General features: G+C 40.7%; 1 protein-coding gene across 1 annotated transcript in view; it reads right to left on the bottom strand.

Moving 5' to 3' along the window:
• Positions 1-21,607, bottom strand: part of MYO1D (myosin ID) — a 301,572-nt gene that overhangs the window by 186,045 nt on the left and 93,920 nt on the right. Inside the window, exons 9-14 of the mRNA XM_090257605.1 lie at positions 20,459-20,604; positions 20,268-20,382; positions 15,361-15,531; positions 11,798-11,868; positions 8,525-8,599; positions 2,277-2,409 (exon numbers count right to left, since the gene is read on the bottom strand). Coding sequence (XP_090113731.1) covers positions 2,277-2,409; positions 8,525-8,599; positions 11,798-11,868; positions 15,361-15,531; positions 20,268-20,382; positions 20,459-20,604 — 711 coding nt within the window. The remainder of the gene's footprint in view (positions 1-2,276; positions 2,410-8,524; positions 8,600-11,797; positions 11,869-15,360; positions 15,532-20,267; positions 20,383-20,458; positions 20,605-21,607) is intronic.

Here is a 21,607-nt window from a genome sequence, read left to right as displayed (position 1 = left end):
GATAAGTGAACCGCGATATAGAGAGGGATTACTGTAGCTTTCTTGTCCTGAGTATTTTCATTTTATTATTAGTCTCTTAATCTGTGTTAACACTTTTTTTCTTAAGTTCTATGTTCCCTCACATTAATTTTGCTTTTAATCAAATTTTTTTTTGTGGGGGGCGGAGTGGGGGTTTGTTGTGTTGTTATCTACCTCTCTGTTTATAACCTTTCTGCATAGGATTAATTAGGTCTCTCCTTAGGTGGATTTTCCACCTATCTAATCTGTTTAGTTTGATTACAGTTACCGGGAGTAGCAATTATTTACATTTCCATCACTTTATTTTGTATTTTCTAAATGTCATCAATATTTTCCCTTTGTTTCTGCCCCACGCATCTTCCGGCTGTCTGCTGTCCATATTCTCCTGCTGCCCCTGCTCCCGCCCTCCTTCCCCCACCGCTGTGAACGTACAGACTGGAAGCTGGACCAAAGGCTGTTAGGCTAGCTGCCTATCTCATATCCAGTACCTTTTTCCTATTTTGAAACAGAATATTTATTCCCAGCTGGGTGTACTGCTGACTAGAATGACAGGGCACTTCCCAGCTTCCCGGGCGACGAGGTACAGCCCTCGAGGTGTGGCTGCGGTGCTGTGGGAGGCTGCCCGGAAGTCTCCTTAGAAGGGAAGAAGCTCCAGGTGCTGCCTCGGACCAGGAGGACGCCTGACAAGCACTAGGATGGTAGAGCAGAAAGACAGATGGGACCTGGGTCCCTAATCACCTTAGAGCTGCTACACCAGTCCTGAGATTGTTCTTCTATGCTGCATTTACAGGACAGAGAAATAAATGCCTCTCAAGTTTAAGCTGCTAACTTGGAGGTCTCTTTTATTAGCAGCAAAAGCAACCTCTGATACATAACTATAGGGGGTTCTAGTATTTAAAAAAAATACACATTTTAGAAAAGTGATTCTTTTCTAGTTAATTAAATAAATCTAAGTTATAAACAATATACTTATAAATGATACGTTTTATAAACACTATCTTTACAAATAACATATTTTGTAAGTATATATTTTATAAACTTCTGTGTTCCACTCTACAGTATTTCTTGTGTCACGTGCCTTCTTGTTAGGCTCACCTTCCCCTCGCTGGGTGAGCGGGTGAAGCTGATGTGCAGACAGAAGCGGAGAGACAAGAGGAAGAGCCCTAATGAATTCTAGTCTTTGGTGCCAGGGCCCTTCCCTGCACCCCCTTTCTGGAGGTTTGGTTACACAAACCAATAAATTGTGCTTATTTGTTGTTACTTGAGGCCAAAGAATTTTGATGAAAAGGAAAAAGAAAGCTACTGAACACACACGTTCTTGTGGCATTTGACTAATTTATCCACAGTGAAGTAACCAGAAATGGTATAGATTTAAATTCTTAGAGAGGAAGTTGATATTTTTTTTAAAAAAGATAATAATGAAGAAGAAAATACACAGGAAAAGCACCAGAAGAGAAAGATAAAAATGAAAGAACTAAAAAGAACGAGACTGCTAATTTATCAAACTTGTTAGCAGCAGCAGTTAGGAGTAAAAATTTGTTCTTTGAGGAAAAAAACAAGAGACTAAAGTTATCAAACTATGTTAGACCTCAAAGGAACAATAAAACGCAGAAGTGACTGTCAATACTACATCTTTTGATTTCAACTATTTAAAACAGCCTAATGAAAAACCAAAAAACAAAAACAAAAAATAAAACAGCCTAAGGACAATACTTAAGTACCAAACTTAATCTTAAAACTCTAGTAGATCATTTTGTATTCAGCTGATACACAGATGGTGCATTATCTCCAAGGTTATTTTTCAAGCCAGCCCTTGTCATCAGCACAGGGCTAAAGTTCATTTTTGTCAAGCATATGCCACACACACACACACACACACACACACACACACACACATTGTTACTAGGACTTTTTCCTTGACAACAACAGTAGGATAAAAAGTCCAAATTAAAAGGTTTTTTTTTTTTTTTTTTTATTCTGGGACACAAACAACTGTTTCACTCAGCCATGTTAACAACAAAAAGGAATAAAAATTCTATTGTAACATTCACTTTAAAATATATATTCTTCAATCTGATTTACTATAATTACCTAAAAAACAGAACAAAAATTCTATCATAACATTCACTTTAAATACATATTTGTCAATTTAATTTACTATGATTACCTAAAAAACAAATTATACAGACATTCTCTACATCATATATCAAGAGGTAATCTAAGAATTAACATGGACATTTAGAAAAGAAAATAATTACCTTTGATGTAAGGTTGTCTACTAAAGCAATCATAGAATTCTTAAATAAGGTGGCGGCGGTCAGAGGTCGCTTGGTCACCTCTGTAATGCTCAGTTTGCCTTCGGGCCACATATTCTTCAGCACAGGATTTGAACTGAGAAGCACAGAAAGAGCAATTCAAGTAGACTGAAAAAGAACTGCTAAGCAGTCTTGCTGAACTGTTATCCTGGGAGGCACGATTGGACTGCAGACTGAGCTCATAAGGCCTAACTGATAAAACAATTCCACCCAGAAAATTATGCTGACAGATGTGTCCAAACTACACTATATTAAAAAAACTCTTTAAACTTCTTTAGAGCGACATCTGTATTACTATGACCTAGGACCCTCAAATAACGAACATGGGGTGTTACAACACATACATACAGTGAAATGGTTTTGGTGGTAGTTAAAAGAACGAGGGAAAATGGCTAGTAGGAAAATGATTCTCAATGCTATGGTAGGAAACATCGACGTGAAAGCATGTTCTGACTGAAACAAAAATTCATACAGAATAGGTAACTGTACAGAAAGCCAGGCCTTTCTTGAGATACAGATAGGAATATAAAACAATCACGTTCGCATTGTCTTCTGGTGATTCCCTCGACTGCAGCTGATTTATGAGCACATTTCTAGGTAGTGCTGGCCGTCACCGCATGTTATTGATGTGACACTAAGGCTGGCGCAATCCAGTTCCCAAAGTGCACTTCAGGCCAGTGTTCAGGTTACAAATTAGATAGTCATTATCTGGCTCTGCGGGGGTATTTTTTAAAACATGTGTGGTGGTCTCAACTCTGATATTCTTCCTGTTTCATTTTGGGAGCTTTTGATTTTAAAGAAATTGAAACTTGAAATGCTGCTGGCTTGCTAGAACCTTCTCTCCTGTATATATATATATTTTTTTATTGGGAAAACAATTAACATGGACACTTTTTGCTAATTGTGTTTACTACTGCCATCATTTTGCTCACTTTTCTTCCCCTAGTATAACATTGAGAAAACTGAATTGGTTTCCCAAACACCTAGTAAATTTCTGTATATAGAGGCTCAAAATAATTGCTGCAAAATGCCAGAATGCATGACAAAAGAGCCAAGAAGATAAACGGTGAGGTGAAGATTTACGGGGTCTCTGAATGAAGACAGAGTCACATTCTAACCCTCACCATCGCCAGCAAGCCGTGCCAACCGCCATCGAAAGTGGCGATAAAGTATGCAATGCTCTGTGGCTTATGGACCCAGCTGTTTTACTTTCCAGTTTTATTCCATAGTTTCCTAATGACACACATATCAATAAAAATAACCATATAAATGCACACTGTTTTTCCTTAACTTTTCCACTCTCATCTTTAGCAGAGAGAGAATTGAAGGTAGTGGTTCTCAACATTTAGGGCACACGGTGCTGGGATGCCTCCCTGGCACCGACTGAAGACAATTTCCTGAAAGCAGAGCACGAGTACTTTGAAAATTCTGACGCAAAATCACTGGCTTTTGGTCTATACAATTCCTACCCCAAATACCACCTGACTCCCTGTTGTCCATTTTTAGAGACTATTCCTGTACTACCTTGTAAATGGTTTGGGGAGGGGTGTTGAAAATGAAGGAAATACAATGTTTATTATTATATTATTAAACAGCAGAATTGATACATAACGAATCAAAATAGGCACATACAATCATTTTAAGGAGAAATAACTTTTAAGTCACTAAGTCATGAATGTGATATTAACAAAATAGTTTTCAAACATTTAAAGGAAGCCATTTCTGGAAACCCTTGTGCACTGCTGCTGGGAATGTAGACGGGTGCAACAGCTGTAGAAAATACGATGGAGGGTCCTCAAAAAATTGAAAATGGAACTGCTTTATAACCCTGTGATTCCACTTCCAGGTTTATATCCAAAGAAACTCCAAACACTAATTCAAAAAAAATATATGTACCCCTATGTTCACTGTAGTATTATTTATAATAGCCAAGATATGAAAGCAACTCGTGTCCATCAATAAATGAGCTGATTAAAGAACTGTGGTACATACATAAAATGGAATATTACTCAGCCATAAAAAAGAACGAAATCTTACCACTTGCATGGATGGACCCAGAGGGTACTATGCTAAGTGAAATAAGTCAGAGAAAGACAAATATCACATGATTTCACTTATATGTAGAATCTAAAGAGCAATACAAAAGAACAAACAAAACTGAAACAGGCTCACAGACACGGAGAATAGGCTGATGGTTGCCAGAGGGGAGGAGCATTGGAGGGCTGGGTGAAAAAGATTCGCAGATCAAGAAGTACAGATTCCTAGTTATGAAACAGTCGCAGGGCTATAAAGTACAGTATAGGGAATACAGTCAATAGCATAATCACTATGCATGGTGCTAGGTGGGTACTGGAAATATCAGGGAAACACTTGGTAAAGTATATGATTATCTAACCACTATGCTGTACACATGAAACAATAAAAAATAATATTGAGTGTAAACTGTAATTGAAAAATAAAATTAAAAAATAAAATAAAAGCACTGCTACTGATAGCTCAAAAAATAGATAGATAAAATAAAGGAACCCTTTCCTTGAAAGGGAAACTCAGTTATCCCAAAACCCAGGATGTATAACAGATACGGCAGGACTTAGCTGCCTAACAAGGCAATGTTGGTGAATGAAGTCTGTGTACCTGGCCTGCCACCTGCTTGCTTTCTTCCTCCTTTCATTGACATACACACACACTCACACCAACATGTATGTATACTCTGAAGGTTTACAGAACTAGAGAGCCAAGGATTACTCTTTAAATACATACAAAGAAAGAAAGGACTGAAATTTGGGAGGTGTCCTGGGACTAGTGTGGTTCAGTGGAATGAGCACTGCACTGTGAACCAAATAGTCACCAGTCCGGTTCCTGGTTAGGGCCCCTGCCTGGGTGGCAGTCCAGGTCCCCAGTTGGGGGTGTGCAAGAGGCAACCACACATTGATGTTTCTCTCCCTCTCTTTCTCCCTCCCTTCCCCTCTCTCTAAAAATAAATAAATAAAATTTTAAAGAAATGTGGGAGGGTATTTAGCCATGAAGACATTGAAGTGTCCAAAGGTAAAGGGAGCCCAACCAAACACCATCTAGGAGGATGGTTTTAGCCCAAACAATTGTAAGTCTTCCTACCCCACTGGCAAGGCCTTTCCCATTATGGAGATAAATACAGTACATTAGAGTCAGCGGAGTTCTAATCTTTTTACACCTTTGGCAAGATCATCCCTGTTTTTGAAGTGAATTCATCTTAGCTTGATGCATTTAATTATTGGATTTATCTAGGTTCCTTAGTTCTGATTCCATGCTTACCAAGCAATTAAGCATTTTGGATTTTATGGGTAATATTTTTCACTGTCAATTAATAAACTAGAATTCTCACTGCTACTTGACTTTCCTAGTTTCCCATAGGAGTGCATAGCTTGTCATACCAATGCAAGTGTTCCGCTCCATATGACTGTTAGATTTTTCTCTGGAAATCAGTCCACAGGCTGCTTTGCATCTCCATTTGTCCTGTGAGCTTGGGGTCACATGAATCCACCACTGGAAGGTGAGGCTGTTCTCAGTGAGCTGACCCTCTGGGCCATGACACATTCACAAAGGTAACAAATGTCACCAGGCGCAGTCTCTTGGTACATGGCGTGTCTGTCTTCTTCCCCTAGCAACAAACCCTGACATTGCCACTGGCCAACAAAGGCCATTTTTCCAACTTGGGTTTTTGACATTTCAACACAGAGCAATGCCAGACTCTGTCATTTGTCCCTCTGAAACTCCCTTCTGGAAGTCCCTTTCCACCACAACCAGCTCTTATGTGGATTCCTTCTCCCATTCAATGTCTCTGTAACTTTCTCTCTGTTTTCTTTTAATCCTCACCTAAGGATATGTTTACTTATTTTAGAGAGAGAGAGAAAGAGGCAGGGAGAGTGAGACAGACAGAGAGAAACATTGATCGGTGGTCTATCTTACAAGCCCTGACCAAGGATTGAACCTGTAACCTAGATATGTGCCCTGACTGGGAATCGAACCCACAACCTTCTGGTGTATAGGACGATGCTCCAACCAAGCTGAGCCACCTGGCCAGGGCTCTCTCTAACTACTTTCTAGTGATGACAGCTCCATCATCATTCTTGGTGGCATCCACACAGATGAACCAATTTATGGCAAAACTTCTTGAAAGAATTGTTTAAACACAATGTCCCCACATTCTAATTTCCTGGGGTCCCTTGAGCCCACTTCAACCACACATTAGTCTTCACAACTCTACTGAGACCAGGGTGCTCCAGAGTCCCACTGACCTTCATGTTAGCAAATCCAATGGTTAATCTTGGTCCTCACATCACTCTGCTTTGGATGAATTTTTGACAGTTTATCATTTTTTCTTCTTGAAGCATTTTTTCTTGGCTTGGCCTCTGTGACACCAGATTCCAGGTTTTCTTCCTACCTCACTGGCGCGCTTTCAATTTCCTTTGCTACTTCCTCCTTTCTTTCTTTACTCTAAATGTTGGAGTGTGTCAGGGATTCTTCTTTTGACCTCTTCTCTCTTTTATTTTGAAATCTATATTCACTCCAAATCTCACCCAGTCTTACAGCATTACATACCATCAATGAATTTATCTTTCTACTCCCACCTTTACTCCGAGCTCCAGATGCATACATGCAACTGCCTGTTTGACATTTTCAACTGGACGTCCAATATGTACCTCTGGCATAAACGACCCAAAACAAAACTCTTGGTTTCCTTGCCCCCCAAGTTAGCTCCCCCCGTTGTCTTCCCCACAAGCATCCCTTGCCCACTGCTCAGACCCTGTCTTTGATTTCTGTTTTCTCTCACATCACACGTCCTATCCATCAGCAAATCCTGTTGGCTCTTTTTACCGGACACCATCCACTGTGCCTGCTTTTCATCGTCTCTGCCACGACCATCCAGGGCTTGGCGGGGATGACTCGGCCGGCCTCCTACTGGCCTCCCCCGTCTACTCGTGCCCTTAACACCACGTACTTCACAAAGTGGCCCTAGCGATTTCTCCAACATATAAACCACACTGTATCATTAATTCCAACGGCTTCCTCCACACTTCCTCCTTACTTTGCCTCACAGACTCTTCACAACCCAGGCCCTGCTGACCTCTCTAAATTCTTCCTTATCACTCTCTCCACCTCTCTCCTTTAAAGCCACAATGACCTTGCTGTCTTCAGCACTCGCAGACTCATGCTCAGTACAGCGCCCGGGCACCAGCAGCTCTCTCTCCCTGAAGCGCTCGTCCCCTCGCTGCTCATGGCCCGCTACCTCCCCTCATTCAGGTCTCTGCTCCAATGCCACCTCTTTTAAGAAGCCCTTTCTGACCACCCTGCCCTTCCTTGCCCGCACCCTTTAATCTTCTATCTACTTTCTTTTTCCCCACCGCACTTGTCACGAACTGAAAGTTCGTTGTTTTCTTGTTTATGGGCTCTCACCGCCACTAGACTATAACACGCAGGAAGGCAGGGACTTCGTCTCCGATTTTTCCACAGCTGTAGCCCACAGCATGGAAGGACGCGTGGCCCAGAGGCGCGCAATATTTTTTGATGATCTACTGACCAGCTGACTGAGAAGACCTGAGAATGAGTGACGACAGTTCTCTAATTCAAAAGAAGCAGCTGGCTAAGAATCCTTTTTTCTTCATGGGCCTTCTCTCCAAAGTATCATGCTGAGTTTGAACTTTCAATGCTTTGCTTTGTTTTATTTTGCCATAGCTTTTTCACATTTTCTTGGACTGTGAGAAGATTCTGTCCACTCAGGATCTATCATCATTGATGAGAGATGCCACTCTGATGTTAGAGGGTTCTCTCAGTCGGAGGCAAAGACACTGCAGTGCGAGCCTGAGTGAGTAAAGGTTCCAGCTGGGCCAGAGGTTATCGGACACCCTCCCTTCGCCAGTGGCCTAGCTGGCGACTCCTGAGCACACTGGTAGGGGGTGCCAGAAAGACGGCAACAGTAAACAGAAACCGAGGCAACCCAAGGGAGATCAAGGAAAATCATATTAATAGCAGGTCCCTGTCCTATATTTATAGTTCTTATAATCATAAAGTAAATCTTATTCATTAAGGGTGATCAAGCAGAACTAGAAAATTTACCAGAAAATCTTAATATTGTCACATAAGGATAATCATGTGCATCTATACTGTGCAATATGGTCAGAGTTTACTATAAAGATAATAAAATTTAATCCTACCTGTTATACATGAGGCGCTTGAAATCTTGAAATAAAGTGTCTTTATTTTTGTCAATAAAACCAACGACAGAATAGCTAATAGAAGAAAAAACAGAAAAATGTGCATTACTTAACAAGCAAGAACCACATTTAAGCTTTTCTAGAAATCTACATGCCCTTCCACTATTAATTATGCAATCAATCTATAAGGCTGATTCTGTTCTTCATGTTCTGTGTTAAGGAATCTCAAATTTACCTTTGAAATAGAGGGGATATTATTTCTATTCCTTAAAAGGAGAGCAAACATCATTACCATTATTATGGGTAAGATCATTTTCTACTCGTTTAACTGCTTACCTCAAGAAGATGACTTCTAAAATACAGACAGCTGTATTTACCATCCAGCATTCCTAAGATAAAAGCAAAACAGCGACATACAGGAACTAACAGTCTCATCTGCAGGGAGGTCAAGTGGCTTGCCTAAGGTTTGCTCAGGTGCTCGGGGTCGGGTAAAAGAACCCAAGGAGAACTGCAGAGGACGGTAAGAGCTGGGTAAGCAGAGGAGAGACAGGAGGGCAGATCACACATGGGAAGGGAATGAGGAAGGAATGAAGCAGGGCCATGCACAGCATTCTTGAGAGAAAACAAGGCCAGCGTTCACGGTTTGGAGGGAGGGAGATGAGTAAGGTCTTGAAACCCAGCGGTTGGTGAGAAGGGAGGGAACGAGTGGGAGCTGCTCTGCTGCAGTGACCAGCATGGGGTCTCACTCCGACCCCTGGCCGATGCCTCAGCCTTACATATTTAATTCTACAAGGCAGTCCTTCAGGCTGTGCTGCCCACGGGCACTTTAAGGTCACTAGTCTAAAATTATGTCCTTGCCTCCCTTACCCTAGGTCTTCTTCTTAATACCTTCGAGTCATTTTTGAGCAAACCCTTGAAGTCACCTGACTCAATCTATTGTCTAATCCATAAAATTCAAACTTCAAAGTCCTTATTTTTGGCCGTTAAGATTCATTATGATTTGATTCCAATCTATTTTTTCCAGGCATTTCTACTTGTCTATGCTACAAAAAAGGATTCTCTCCTGTCAAAAGGGGCTAGTTGCTATTTTTAGCACTCTTCTCACTTGTTCCTATAAAAATAATTCCTAGCATCCAAGGACTCAAGGCAGCATCAGCCTTTCTGGGTTTATCATACAGCTAGAAGTCTTAAGTCATTTCCTTATTCTGAATTCTGACAACAATTCATACGGCAATTATTTAAACCACCTTTTATTGTATCAATGTATGTATGCAAATGTGTGTATATGTATGTGTGTAATTATTTATACAGATGATCTACAGATTTATGTGCAGAGACAAACACACACACAGCCATGGAAGCATGTATGCATCTGACATGGACGGCTCTCTGTGGGCAGGGACCATACTTTATAAAGTACTGTGCACATAGAAGATGCCCAATAGAAATCTAGAAAAGGATTGGAGGGCTTAAGGAGAGAAGGGGAAGTCTGAGGCACTGAATACACTCAAAGAGGTCGGCTAGAATTCTGGGAGTTGGGAACCTAGTTGTTGTCTCAGCTTTTCATAAACATGCTGTGTGGCCTTGGGCATGAGTTTCATACACTCCGTGTAAGTTTCAGCAACTGTAAAGCAAAAGGGCTGGCCTAGGTGGCCTCTGTCCGGCTCTGCCATTTTGAGCTGGATGAAAGGACCCTGTAAGTGAGGCCTGGGTTTTTAGTGGGAGGTATCTTTGCAATGCTGGGTCTTCCCTCACCAGTATTCTGGAACCTGGGAGCACGACCAGCAAAAGTGGGAAATGGTGCCATACCAGCACTAATGGCTCGTTGGACAGACGGGGTGATAATTTTGAGCCATATTATTTTATGATATTAGAGTTTTAATTTAAATCAGGAACAGCTATTAAAATCTCTCCAAATGTCTTTTCAGCATTTAGAGATCATCATTTGCTTTTTTGTTATGTTTCATCTCTTCTTATAATGGGTTTTATGAATATGAACAGAATTCCTAATGTAGAAAAAATAGGAAGAAGGAATAAGAGGGCTCTTTAAACAATAAGACAAGGAGCAGTGTCCGGTGGACAGTCAAAGCATACTAAGTATAGCAGGCTGAAAAACGCCCTCTTGAAAAGCATCCACATAAAATTCCCATTACCTATGAATGTTAACCTTATCTGGTGAAAGATGTGATTGTATGAAGGGTCATGAGAGGAGAAGCTTGTACTGCATTACCCAGGTAGGCTCTAAATGCCATCACAAGTGTAGTTTTGGGATAAAGGAAGAGGAGATTTAACACTCCCAAGAGGAGGAGGAGGCAATGTGACCGCAGAGGCAGAGACTGGAGTGATGGGGCCACAAGCCAAGGAGTGGCTGCAGCTGCCAGAAAAGCTAGAAAAGGCTCTTCTCCAGAGCCTTCAGAGTGTGGTCTTGCTGTCACCTAGATTTAAAACTTCTGGCCACCTAAGCTGTGAAAGCATCAATTTTTCTTGCTTTAAGCCATCAATTTAAGGTAATTTCTTACAGCAGCTCTAAGAGACTAAAACACTACGATAGTTATAATTTTTAGTTATATTTTCTTATCAATTTCTACTTTTATTATAATCAGAAAATATGGCTCATGCAAATTTCACTTTTCAAGTCATATTTGAAAAATAATATGGCAAAACTGGTTTTTGCTTATAGTTACCCAATTATTTGCAGTTCTTCCCATACAGCGATGACTCTCATCTCAGGCCTGTGTGTCTGCCATCCCTCCTGCTTGGAACACCTTCTCTTCTCCCTCCTCTTCTACTTTTAGGACTCAACTTGGGTATCAGTTCCTCCAGCAAGACTTCTCTATACTGCCCATCTCGGTTAATTATTACTCCTCAGTGTTTTCACCTCTAGTTTAACCCTTCCATTCATTCTTCTTTATAGTGACTTATCATGTATCTGCTTATATCCTCTACTAAACTGTTAGCTTCTTCAGGGAAAGGCCCCTCTCATTTACTGTTCCATTCCAGCTCTTAACATGGTTCCCTGATGTGTTTATCCCTTAGTTGACTTTGACTGACTGCCGACTATGCCAGGAACCGTGCATGGCCACGTAGTATGTGCTCAACAAATGCTTGAAAAGCAAGGAATGAATGAAATGATGCCAACTTCTTTTTAAAAGTGAAAGATTAAAAGAGGTATATAAAATGAATAGGAAAGAACTTATATTCTTCTCTGGTTATACTTTCTGAAGTGAGGTTGCATGCAAACTGTCACATGAGGTACCAAAGTAAGATACTCACACTACATCCCCCGCGTAATGTCGAATTCGGAAATCTCGATCAAATTCCAGGATTTTGTCTGAGGCACAGAGCTGAGAAATCAAGAAGGAGATTATTTTGGAAACAGCCATTTTCACTTTCCTAAAAATACATTCCAATTCCATATAAGATGAAAAAATGTTACAAATCATGCTGTCGTCATGACTGAAATCACACTGTCGGGGGCTTGATTTAAATATTTTGCTTGCGTGGTAAAGACTGTGAGCGTTCACCAGAAACTCACACAGCAGCCCTGCAGCTGAGTGTGGCCAAGCGACCAAGTTCTGGCCACGGAAGGAGAGTGGAAGAGAGAGGGGGCTGTTCCAGGGCAAAGCTGGTCAGAAGGGGTGAGCCTCCTCTGCACTCTCCTTTCCCCTCGCTCTAGCTGGATGGAGAGAAGGGCAGTGTGTAGGGGGTGGGAGAGCCAGAAGGAGAAAGCAGTCTGGGTCCCTGCGAGGGAACGGACCTCCAGCGTCTGTGACACCTTCCCCTTGGCTGCTGCCTACCGGTTTCTTTCTCCATGTCCACCTACGGAGGGCCACACCGAGCTCAGGCTTGCTGCCTGGGGAACATACATCTCAGTCAATCCTCACAATGGATAGTTGAAGTAAATATTACGAGCTCTCTTGTTCACACAGGGAAACTAAGGCTCGAAGAGGTTAGGCAATTGGCAGAAGGTCACGTAACTAGTGAGTGGTAGCTCTGGGGGGGATTATTGGGTCTGAATGCAATGCCTGTGCTTCCTGTGCACACAATAGCCTGGCTCACCTGCCTTTCGCTAAGCTGGGACTCCAGTTCAGGTCTGTCATTTCATAGAGGTCAACCTTCTGAAGCTCTTTCTCACTGAGGAGGAAGACAGTTTTTATACAGCCCTGGTGGTCTCCAAACTTTCTGCAATTTTCCTTGTCACAGTAGCATCTAAACCTTGTCTGCCCTGAGAAGGACCCCTTGAGAGCCTGTAGGATCTAAGGCAGATGCCTAAGACTCCATAAAACATGGAGTGCAGTTCTGCACAAAAACCACCTAGGCTGTAGTGTTCGATAACAAATAATCCTAACCAGGACGGTGGGATCTATGCCAGTATCTAGATCGTTGGAGGAATAATTAGTCTATTTACCCAACAAGTGAATAGAGTCAGACAGGAAATTAGAAGTCAGACTTCCAAGGTTCAGCTCTTGGCTCTGCCATCTACTTGCTCTGTCCCCTTTAATAATCACATCTCAGAGAATTGTTTTGAGGTTAAACAAACTACGGAGATCAAATAACATACAGAGCGTTCTCCAAAATATTTGAATTCTCTTTTCTTCTCTTATTAACCATTTTTATAAAACCTATTTATTTATAAAACCCTCAAAGGAGAAGGACCCAAGAGATGTCTATACTAATTAAATAGTCTTACATTTGGATACTGCAAAGTCTTAACTGCTCTGAACACAGAAGGTGGTAAGCTCTATATTTTAAAAGATAATAATAGTTATGCATTTATCATTTAATTTTGTATGTTAATAATTCTTTAAATAGTAATTTTATGGTTCATTAGATCATTTTCCTGCCTCTTCATAGCTTAAAGCATAGAAACAATTTAGTGCCTAAATAAATGTTACAAGCCAGAAACCTCTTATTTAACATGCCAATACTCTAGCTAATCAATTACCAGTAGCAAATGGTAAGACCTGGCTTAAAATACAGAATAATAGCATAACTTAACAGAAAGATTCATAGCGCTGAAAATATCCTGACAGCTTGGTTATTTCATGTCTTTCCTTCATTAGGCAAAACTCCCAGGAAAGAAAACACTTTAAAATCTCCCATCTGAGTGCTTGTCTCGGGGGTGATGCTGGAGGAAGCAGCCGCCTGCTCTGAGAGTCAGCAAAATTTGGGCTCCCATATTAAAAAAAAAAAAAAAAAAAAAGAAGAAAGAAAACCCCATTTCTACAGATTAATTACTGTTCAATATCTCCTATAAAATCAGCAGCAACTACTTAAATGTATTATGCACAGTTGCTACCTTGAGAATGAGATTGTATTTCAAAATACTTGGTTGACAAATTTAATTCAGGTATATAAATGGCCAAGGTGAAACATATCAAAATGAGGTGATTTCTCATGTGAGAGTTGCATTTATTTATTTAAATGAGCCTTGCATGTTATAATTTAAAATTCAATATTCTGTAAGATTTATTTGGTACGATGGTGACCAATTCAATCCAAATGTGACAAACACTGATTGTCTATCATCTGGCAGGCACAATTCTAGGCGAGTCTCCAAAACCTGAACTGTGATTACAAAGGACATTTTTAACCTATCCCTCAAAAACAGGACATCTGCCCATGTAATCATGCCATCTCTAAAAGCATCATTCTAAATTATTTAGGTTGCTTCTAACTTCTACTGCTGTCTCCAGCATCCAGGATTGTACTTGAAGAATGTGAGGCACTTAGGAAGTATTTGCATTAAAATGGGGAATAATGAAAGGAAATAACTCACCAGAACCCTAAGGTCCAAGATTAGACTGCAGTATCTGAAAGCCAACTTGTAGCAGAGCTACAAGTCAACTCTCAGCAACAGACGAAGGAGAATATTTTAGAAACAAACTGTCCTAAAATAAATATTAGCAAGTGATTTATATCTGGTGGTTGTGCTTTATCTAATTAATTGTGGAATCTTCCCATTATGATTACATAATTTCAAAGGGGACAAAGTTAGAGAATAGATTTATTCGTGCTGAAAATGGCAGGGCATCACAGATTTGCATGGAATTATGGAGGAGCAAAAATGTCTGTCCCTTTTTCATGGAAGTGAAGAAGTATGGGAACTGTTCTACCTTCAGCTTATGGTTGCTGGACCAGCCTGTATTTGTAAGAAACACTTGGGGACAATGGCGTACCCCTCCTAGGACAAATGTTAATAGCATACTACATGCGAGGCACGGCACAAAGGTTCTGATAACCACAAGTGCCATCAGCTATTCAGAAATGTGATCTGTTGACAACGTGTTTAGAATGCGAAAAATAGGGAAGTTAGAGAATACCCAGGTATTTGAAGGAAACTCATTGTCACAACTAGAATTACAGCTAGAATTTCTCTGTTTTTAAGAAAGTCACACTGTCTGGCAAAGCACATGTACTACATTTTATAACTGAGGACTACAGTAAAAAGTCAAGGACGAAAGCTATTTTCAGTGCCAGAATTATCAGATGCAGGAGCAAAATTCTAGCATGTGAACAAGGACTGTGTACCTATTGGTTATAAATGACATCATGCTTTTTAAAGAATCTTGTTCATTTTTCCTATTTACAGTCAGTTGAGCAGCCTGGAGCTCCCTCTCCTGGATATTATGAGTTTTGTCGATTTTGTCATCCTATAAACCAGAGAAGGCAGAATTTACCCACGGCAGTAACTCACTGAATGAATGTTCATGGCCTTTCTTTCTCAGTTGAGTGGACCCTCCTGTAACTTAACATATAAAGTCACCAAGATCTGTCAAATGATGAGGAGAAGCTTATGGATGAAAATGAGAGGAAGATCTCATTACATATGTTACCTTCCGGCTGGAAAAATGCCCGTGTTTGCCCAGTTTACTGTTAAGCGCTTCAAGGAACATTTCGTCGGTGACCTTGCCGACATTCATGCAGGCGTCGTCGAGGATTGCGATGATCCCTTTGTGCTGCTGCTCCACGAGGTCCACGATGATCTGGTTGTTGAAGTAGTCAATCTGCAGGCCACAGCAAAGAAGCAATGCCCAAGGGAGCAGAGACCCGGGCCCACGAAATGACAGTGCCTCGGCACGCATCGGGCTTCAGCCTGCACCTGCCCGCCTCCTTCTGTCTCAGTCCCCAGCCTGTTCGCCAGTAACCACAAGACCCAGATTCTACTAAATACCTACCAGTACCCTTCAAGGTATAATTGATATATAATGTGAAGTGAAGGTATGATGCAGAACTTGCATGTTCAGTTTTACAGGCCTAGACTAAAATCCAAATCTCCTCCAGTTTCCCAAAGTTAACAAGGATATAAGGGTGTAATAGAGTTTTGATGCTTTCCCAGGGTATATCATAAAAATTTTAATTATGAGATGTAAGAATTGATAAGAGATAAGAATACATTTTTCATTTACTTCCATGAGGTGAATAAAGTTATGAATAACCTCTGGCTTTCTGGCAACTTCAATATACACAAGGTCTATACAAAAATGCGCTCCGACGCCTGTTTATTCTGATGTCCTGCGGGACACTGCCAGACGCAGAACACACACGAGCCTGGCTCAGGAGAGCTGCAGTTCATTTGAAGATGGGCAGCTTCTTATTGTACATTTTCATCTTGTGTGTTAATGTGTCCCATCTCATTTAGGAGGCCCCTAAGCTGAGAGTTGTCCCTATTACCTTCATAAGATCTATAAACTCATAATAGACAAAGTATCTCATGCATTCCTGCTCTGTGCTATTTAAAATCAAGGACTCATGCCAGTTATTTGTCTGGGGTTTTCAGTTCCGTTCCTAGTCTTCCAAGTTCTCTTCTGTATTCTATGGACTGAAAATCTCAAACTGGTCGGCTTTTACTTTCTTTTTTAACTTTCTTGGTTTGTTCTCAACAGAGGGTGCCTTACACCCCCAGGGGACATTTGGCAATGTCTGCTGACATTTTTAATGGTCATGACTAGCAAATTCTTCCTGGCATCCAGTGGGATGTTGCTCAATATCCTGCGAAGCACAGAACAGGTTCACAGCAAAGATTTACCTGGTCTGAAATGTCAGTAGTACAGAGATAGAGAAGTCCTGGTCTACATATTTACCTTCACTGTGGCATTTATTACATTTCTAATTAGGGAGAAAAGTTATTTCCATCTTTGGAAAAATATCCTTAAAATACTCAAAAAGCTAGAACTCTATATAAATTAATAGCTGAAATTTTAGACTTCGGGACCATGGATATTAGAGACTAAGTCTTTCGTCCCAGGGACAAAGGAAGTAAGTTCCCTAAAATTCCAGTTATATAAACCAAAAGGGATTCACTTAGTTCATAACTTTTATGTTGCTAAAAGTAGTGGTTTCCACACCAGTTTCTTTCAGCACTCATGGCATCTCCAGGACGTTTCTGAGGGGATCCAGGGGGCAAGCTGAGATGTGATGGGATGGGCTTTGGACCTCCCTGGCCTACTCCAAATCAAGCAGCTTTGTGTCTGACAGTCAAGTTCTCAACAGCTAAAAATGTCCTGCAAACCACAGCACCAAAGCTTCTGAAACTGAATCAATTAGACAACCAGGCATATGAGCCTTCTGGTCAAAGTTCACACACCACTGGCAGAAAAACACTGGTCCTGAAACCAGCCAATACTCTATATCTAACAACCAAGGACAAACAAACAAACCAGAGAAACATATTTGATGACACCTCAGGAATCTGATTAGGAAAATACAGACTATGGGAAACACCACAGAACAAATGACCCATTCTTTTTAACAAAAGATTATAAGGAAAGACAGACAGACAGACAGACAAGACAGACACAGAGGAGAAAATCTATAGATACGTGAGAGACCTATCAACCATTCATAGCACAGGAACCTCATGTGGATCCAAATTCAAACACACTGTAAAAACAAAACAAAACAAAACAAAAACCCTCTAAGATAAATAAGAAATGTAAAGTGTGAAAACTGACTGGATATTTTATTAAGGAATTACTGTTAACTTTTTAGGTGTGATAATGGTATTGTGGTTATGGTTCTTGTAAAAGTGTTTAACTTCTAGAGAAACACACTGAAATATTTACAGATGAAATACATCACATTACTGTCACGTCACAGTTGGAGATCTGGGTCAAAACGATCTGGGGGTGGGGGTGGGTACAGATGACACAAGACTGGCAATCCACTGATAGCTGTGATGGGTAGACTGAGTTTATTACATTATGATCTCTGCTCTTATATATTCAAAATTTCCATTAAGAAAAAGAATTAATTACTGTGTTCAGAATACTAAAGTTTTCAAAGAAATACTTGCTCAGAACAGTGATTCTAATTTGGGGGGAGCAGTAACTGTTACCTTGGAGTTAGCCTTCCGTTCCCTCTAGGACACATACATCTTGGTTTGTTTTGCTAAAATTTTTGCATGTTTAGTGCTTTTATTCTTTTTTCAGATGTCTGAAACAGCCTATTGCAATTGTTGACTTTTCCATTTATCAACTATGTCTGTGGAATTTGATACTCTGATTATTAAAGGATATTTCTGACCAGTATCTCTGAATCACATCTGAATAACAAGTTTTATGATTAAATTTGCTAGAAAAATCTATGCCTCAGTTATAATTGTGTATTATATTATACAACATATTCATTCCAAGAAAACTGCATATACAACAAGATCTGTCTGGAAAAAGTCCAGCCATTGTTAACATAACAATAATGGTTTGGGTGACATCGATGCAAACTGACAGCCACAGAAAGCGGCCTGGAATACGCATTCATGAACAATGACGACTTCACTGTACTAGTCAGTGGGGGCTGTAGATGCCATTGGGTAAGCATTGCACTGTGTGGCCACTGCATTCAAAATGAGTGAGTAGAGCAATGAATATGCATCAAATTCTGTGTTAAGCTTGAACATCTCTGTGGAAACTATGGATGGTTCAGAAGGCCGGAGCTGTGGGCAACTGGTGACTGGCAGCTTCATCACAACAATGTGCCCACACATGCATCACGTCTCTTGCAGAGCTTTTTGGCAAAACATCAAATCACCCAGGTCGCTCTGCCCCACTACAGTCCAGATTTGGTACCCTGCGACTCCTGCCTTTTCCCAAAACTAAAATTGCCTCTGACAGGGAAGAGATTTCAGACCGTTGATGAGATTCAGGAAAATACTATGGGGACAACTGATGGTGACTGGGAGAACTGTGTGAGGTCTCAAGGTGCCTACTTTGAAGGGGACTGCGGTGTCATTGTCCTATGTAAAATGTCTCTTGTATCTTATGTTTCTATCTTTCATATTACATGGCTGGCTACCTTCTGGACAGACCTTATAAACTTTATTGAATCAAATTACATCTTAAATATGCTATAAGAGTTTATTCCTTAAACTGAATTGTAGGTAGTCCTATTATAAAGTAATAGCACACTTTGGTTTATTTGTAAATAGGTAAAATTTATACTAATATACTTGAACAAAATTTTTATGGTATTCTAATGCTTAACACATGATGAAAGGCAAAGATGCAATTTGAGGCAGGAAAGCTACCATGGCCTCCTTTTTTCTGAATGAGAGGAGACAGAAAATAGGAAGGTGGAAAGGAATATAAAAGTAACTTAAACACAGTCTTTCAAATAGTTTTTTCACTGCTATAATGTTGAATATCACAAAACAAACACTGACTTTATTTTTATTGTCTATACTATTTGACAAGAGGACAAACACAGTTTTATAAAAACAGAAACTTATGGAGACTCAGAAGTTTTTGCATTTTTCAAGTCTGTTCTTGAAATTGTTTAAAATACAAATTTAAAGGAAAAATTACTAGGTCTCATTTCTATCATGAGCAGGAGGTCTGTCATGCTTTTTAGCTGATATCTGGGTTCATATGCGTTCTGGCTACATATTACCAGATATGTGACTCTGACAAACATTAAAGTTTAGGAAGAGCCATGAAAAGAGCAGTGGTGACTGAAATGTGACACACAGCAAATAAATGGAAATCAAATTAATGTGTTTTCATGCAAGGATTTCAGAGAGCAGCAATAACATCAACTAAAGACAATACAATGTCATTTAGTTTACAAAGTAGAGAAGGAGAAAAGGGGAGTAAGAGGAGAAAAAGAAAAGGAGGAAGGAGAAGAAACTAAATCTGGAAGCAAAGCTTAACTAGTTTAAGGCAAAAGTGGTTGCTCTGAATAACTTATAAATGATGCTAAATGCTTAACAGACAGGCGTGAACCACAAAACCCACGTGGCATCAGCCATGGAGTGGAAATGTTAAGTTTACTGATTATAACAGCATTTTCTGGGCTCCAACAACAGTCTTTTTAAAAAAAATCATCACTCAAGGACAATTTTTTCATTGCTTTTTAGAGAGAGGGAGGGAGGCTGGGGAGGCAGAGGGGGAGGGAGGGCAACACCAACTGGTCGCCCTCCTGTATGTGCCCCGACCAGGGACAGAACCCACAACCTGGGTATCTGCCCTGACCAGGAATCAAACCTGCAACATTTCGGTCTATGGGACGACGCTCCAACCAACTGAGTCTCACCAGCCAGGGCCAACGGACTCTTTTAAATTAAGAGAAATCCCACGTACCAACCCTGAAAATGAATTGTATTTACGAGTCCCAAAGAGAAAGGCTAAAATGTTGGTGTTTCACATACCCAAAAGATTTTTTAAAAATACCTTTAAAAAGGATAAGATTTGACAGTATCAAGAGTCTGTGAAAGGCATGAAGACATTTTCCACGGAGGCCCACTCACGTGCTTCCAGGGGATCCCCTCCCTCTGGTATTCCTCCTGCTCTTGCTTCAGAACCAGCTGAATGAACAGCTGCTGCAGTTTCTCGTTGCAGTAATTGATGCAGAACTGCTCAAAGCTGCGAGAAAAGGAATACATTAAATTCAAACAAGTAAAAAGTAAACGACAGTGTTTAAGTTTCTAATCCAGTTTACCTGTTGTTGTCAAAGATCTCAAAGCCATAGATGTCCAAGACGCCGATAACGGTGTTTTTCCCATGGACTGTGGTGTCATAGTTCTTGACCTCAATAATGTCATTGATGCGAGTCACAATCCAACAGAAAAGGCGCTCATATATTGCCTGTGAGGAAAACAACATTGCAAATTCTTGCCTGTTCGGGAATGAGTCTATGTTTAGGTTTGTGGTGAGTTTTAAATTCCTATCGTCCTTCTTACCAGTGAGCATAGCGGTTCCTAGGTTACTACCCGAAGCAGAATAATAAAAATGCAGACTGTCTGATAAAAAACCCAACACAGTAGATGCAAAACAAAATAGTTTGGATTTTTAAGATTATTATCAGTTACTACACATACTGCATTCCAACAACGTTCCCCAGGTATGAATCTGTGTCCAGCTATTTCAATAATTTGCCTACTCTCCCCTTATAAGTCACTTCGTTGCTTTGTTAGTCATCTCATCAACTATAAAAAGCGGGAAACAAGTGAGTTAATAACTGTGTTCCACTAAAGCTCTATAAATTTGAAAAACATATTGATTTATAATGCTAAATAAAGATCTGGGCCAAAGGCCAGAGTCTGAAATTTTCTGAGGATCAAACATGCATCCAGTACACAAGGATACACACGCCAAGTCACACACAGACAAAGGCCTCACAGAAACACACATTCACACCCTGGCACAAACATGCTCTGCAACGTCACATCTTTTGAAAACCTTTCCGTGGCGCCCCCCTCCAGCCACCTGTGTCCTCACCTCCCCGGGCTCTGCAACCCCCTCCAGTCTTCACTTAGTGCCCCCTGCTCCACTGAAGTGGCTCATCACGGACCCCGAGCATCTCTGTGAGACAGACGCTTTCTTGTCCTGCTGTAAGGACATCTTATTCGGACACTCAGCACTCCTCAACTGAGTGTCCCACTCACTTCCTGAAAGCTTCTCCTCTCTGGGAGTCAGGATACCACACTTCCCTAATTTTCTGTTTATTTCATTGGCTGCTCCTCCTAGGTGACCTGTGGTGGGTCCTCCCTACACGACCTCTGGGGGCGGGAATTCCTCCTAGTCCGCTATCGTCACCGACACCTCTCTCCAAGCTGCATCACCCAGTATTAAACCGCAGGAACACAGT

The sequence above is a fragment of the Furipterus horrens genome, unplaced genomic scaffold (assembly GCF_987537825.1).
Source record: "Furipterus horrens unplaced genomic scaffold, mFurHor1.1.pri manual_scaffold_11, whole genome shotgun sequence".
Classification (NCBI taxonomy): domain Eukaryota; kingdom Metazoa; phylum Chordata; class Mammalia; order Chiroptera; family Furipteridae; genus Furipterus; species Furipterus horrens.
This window is presented reverse-complemented; position numbering and strand designations above follow the sequence as displayed.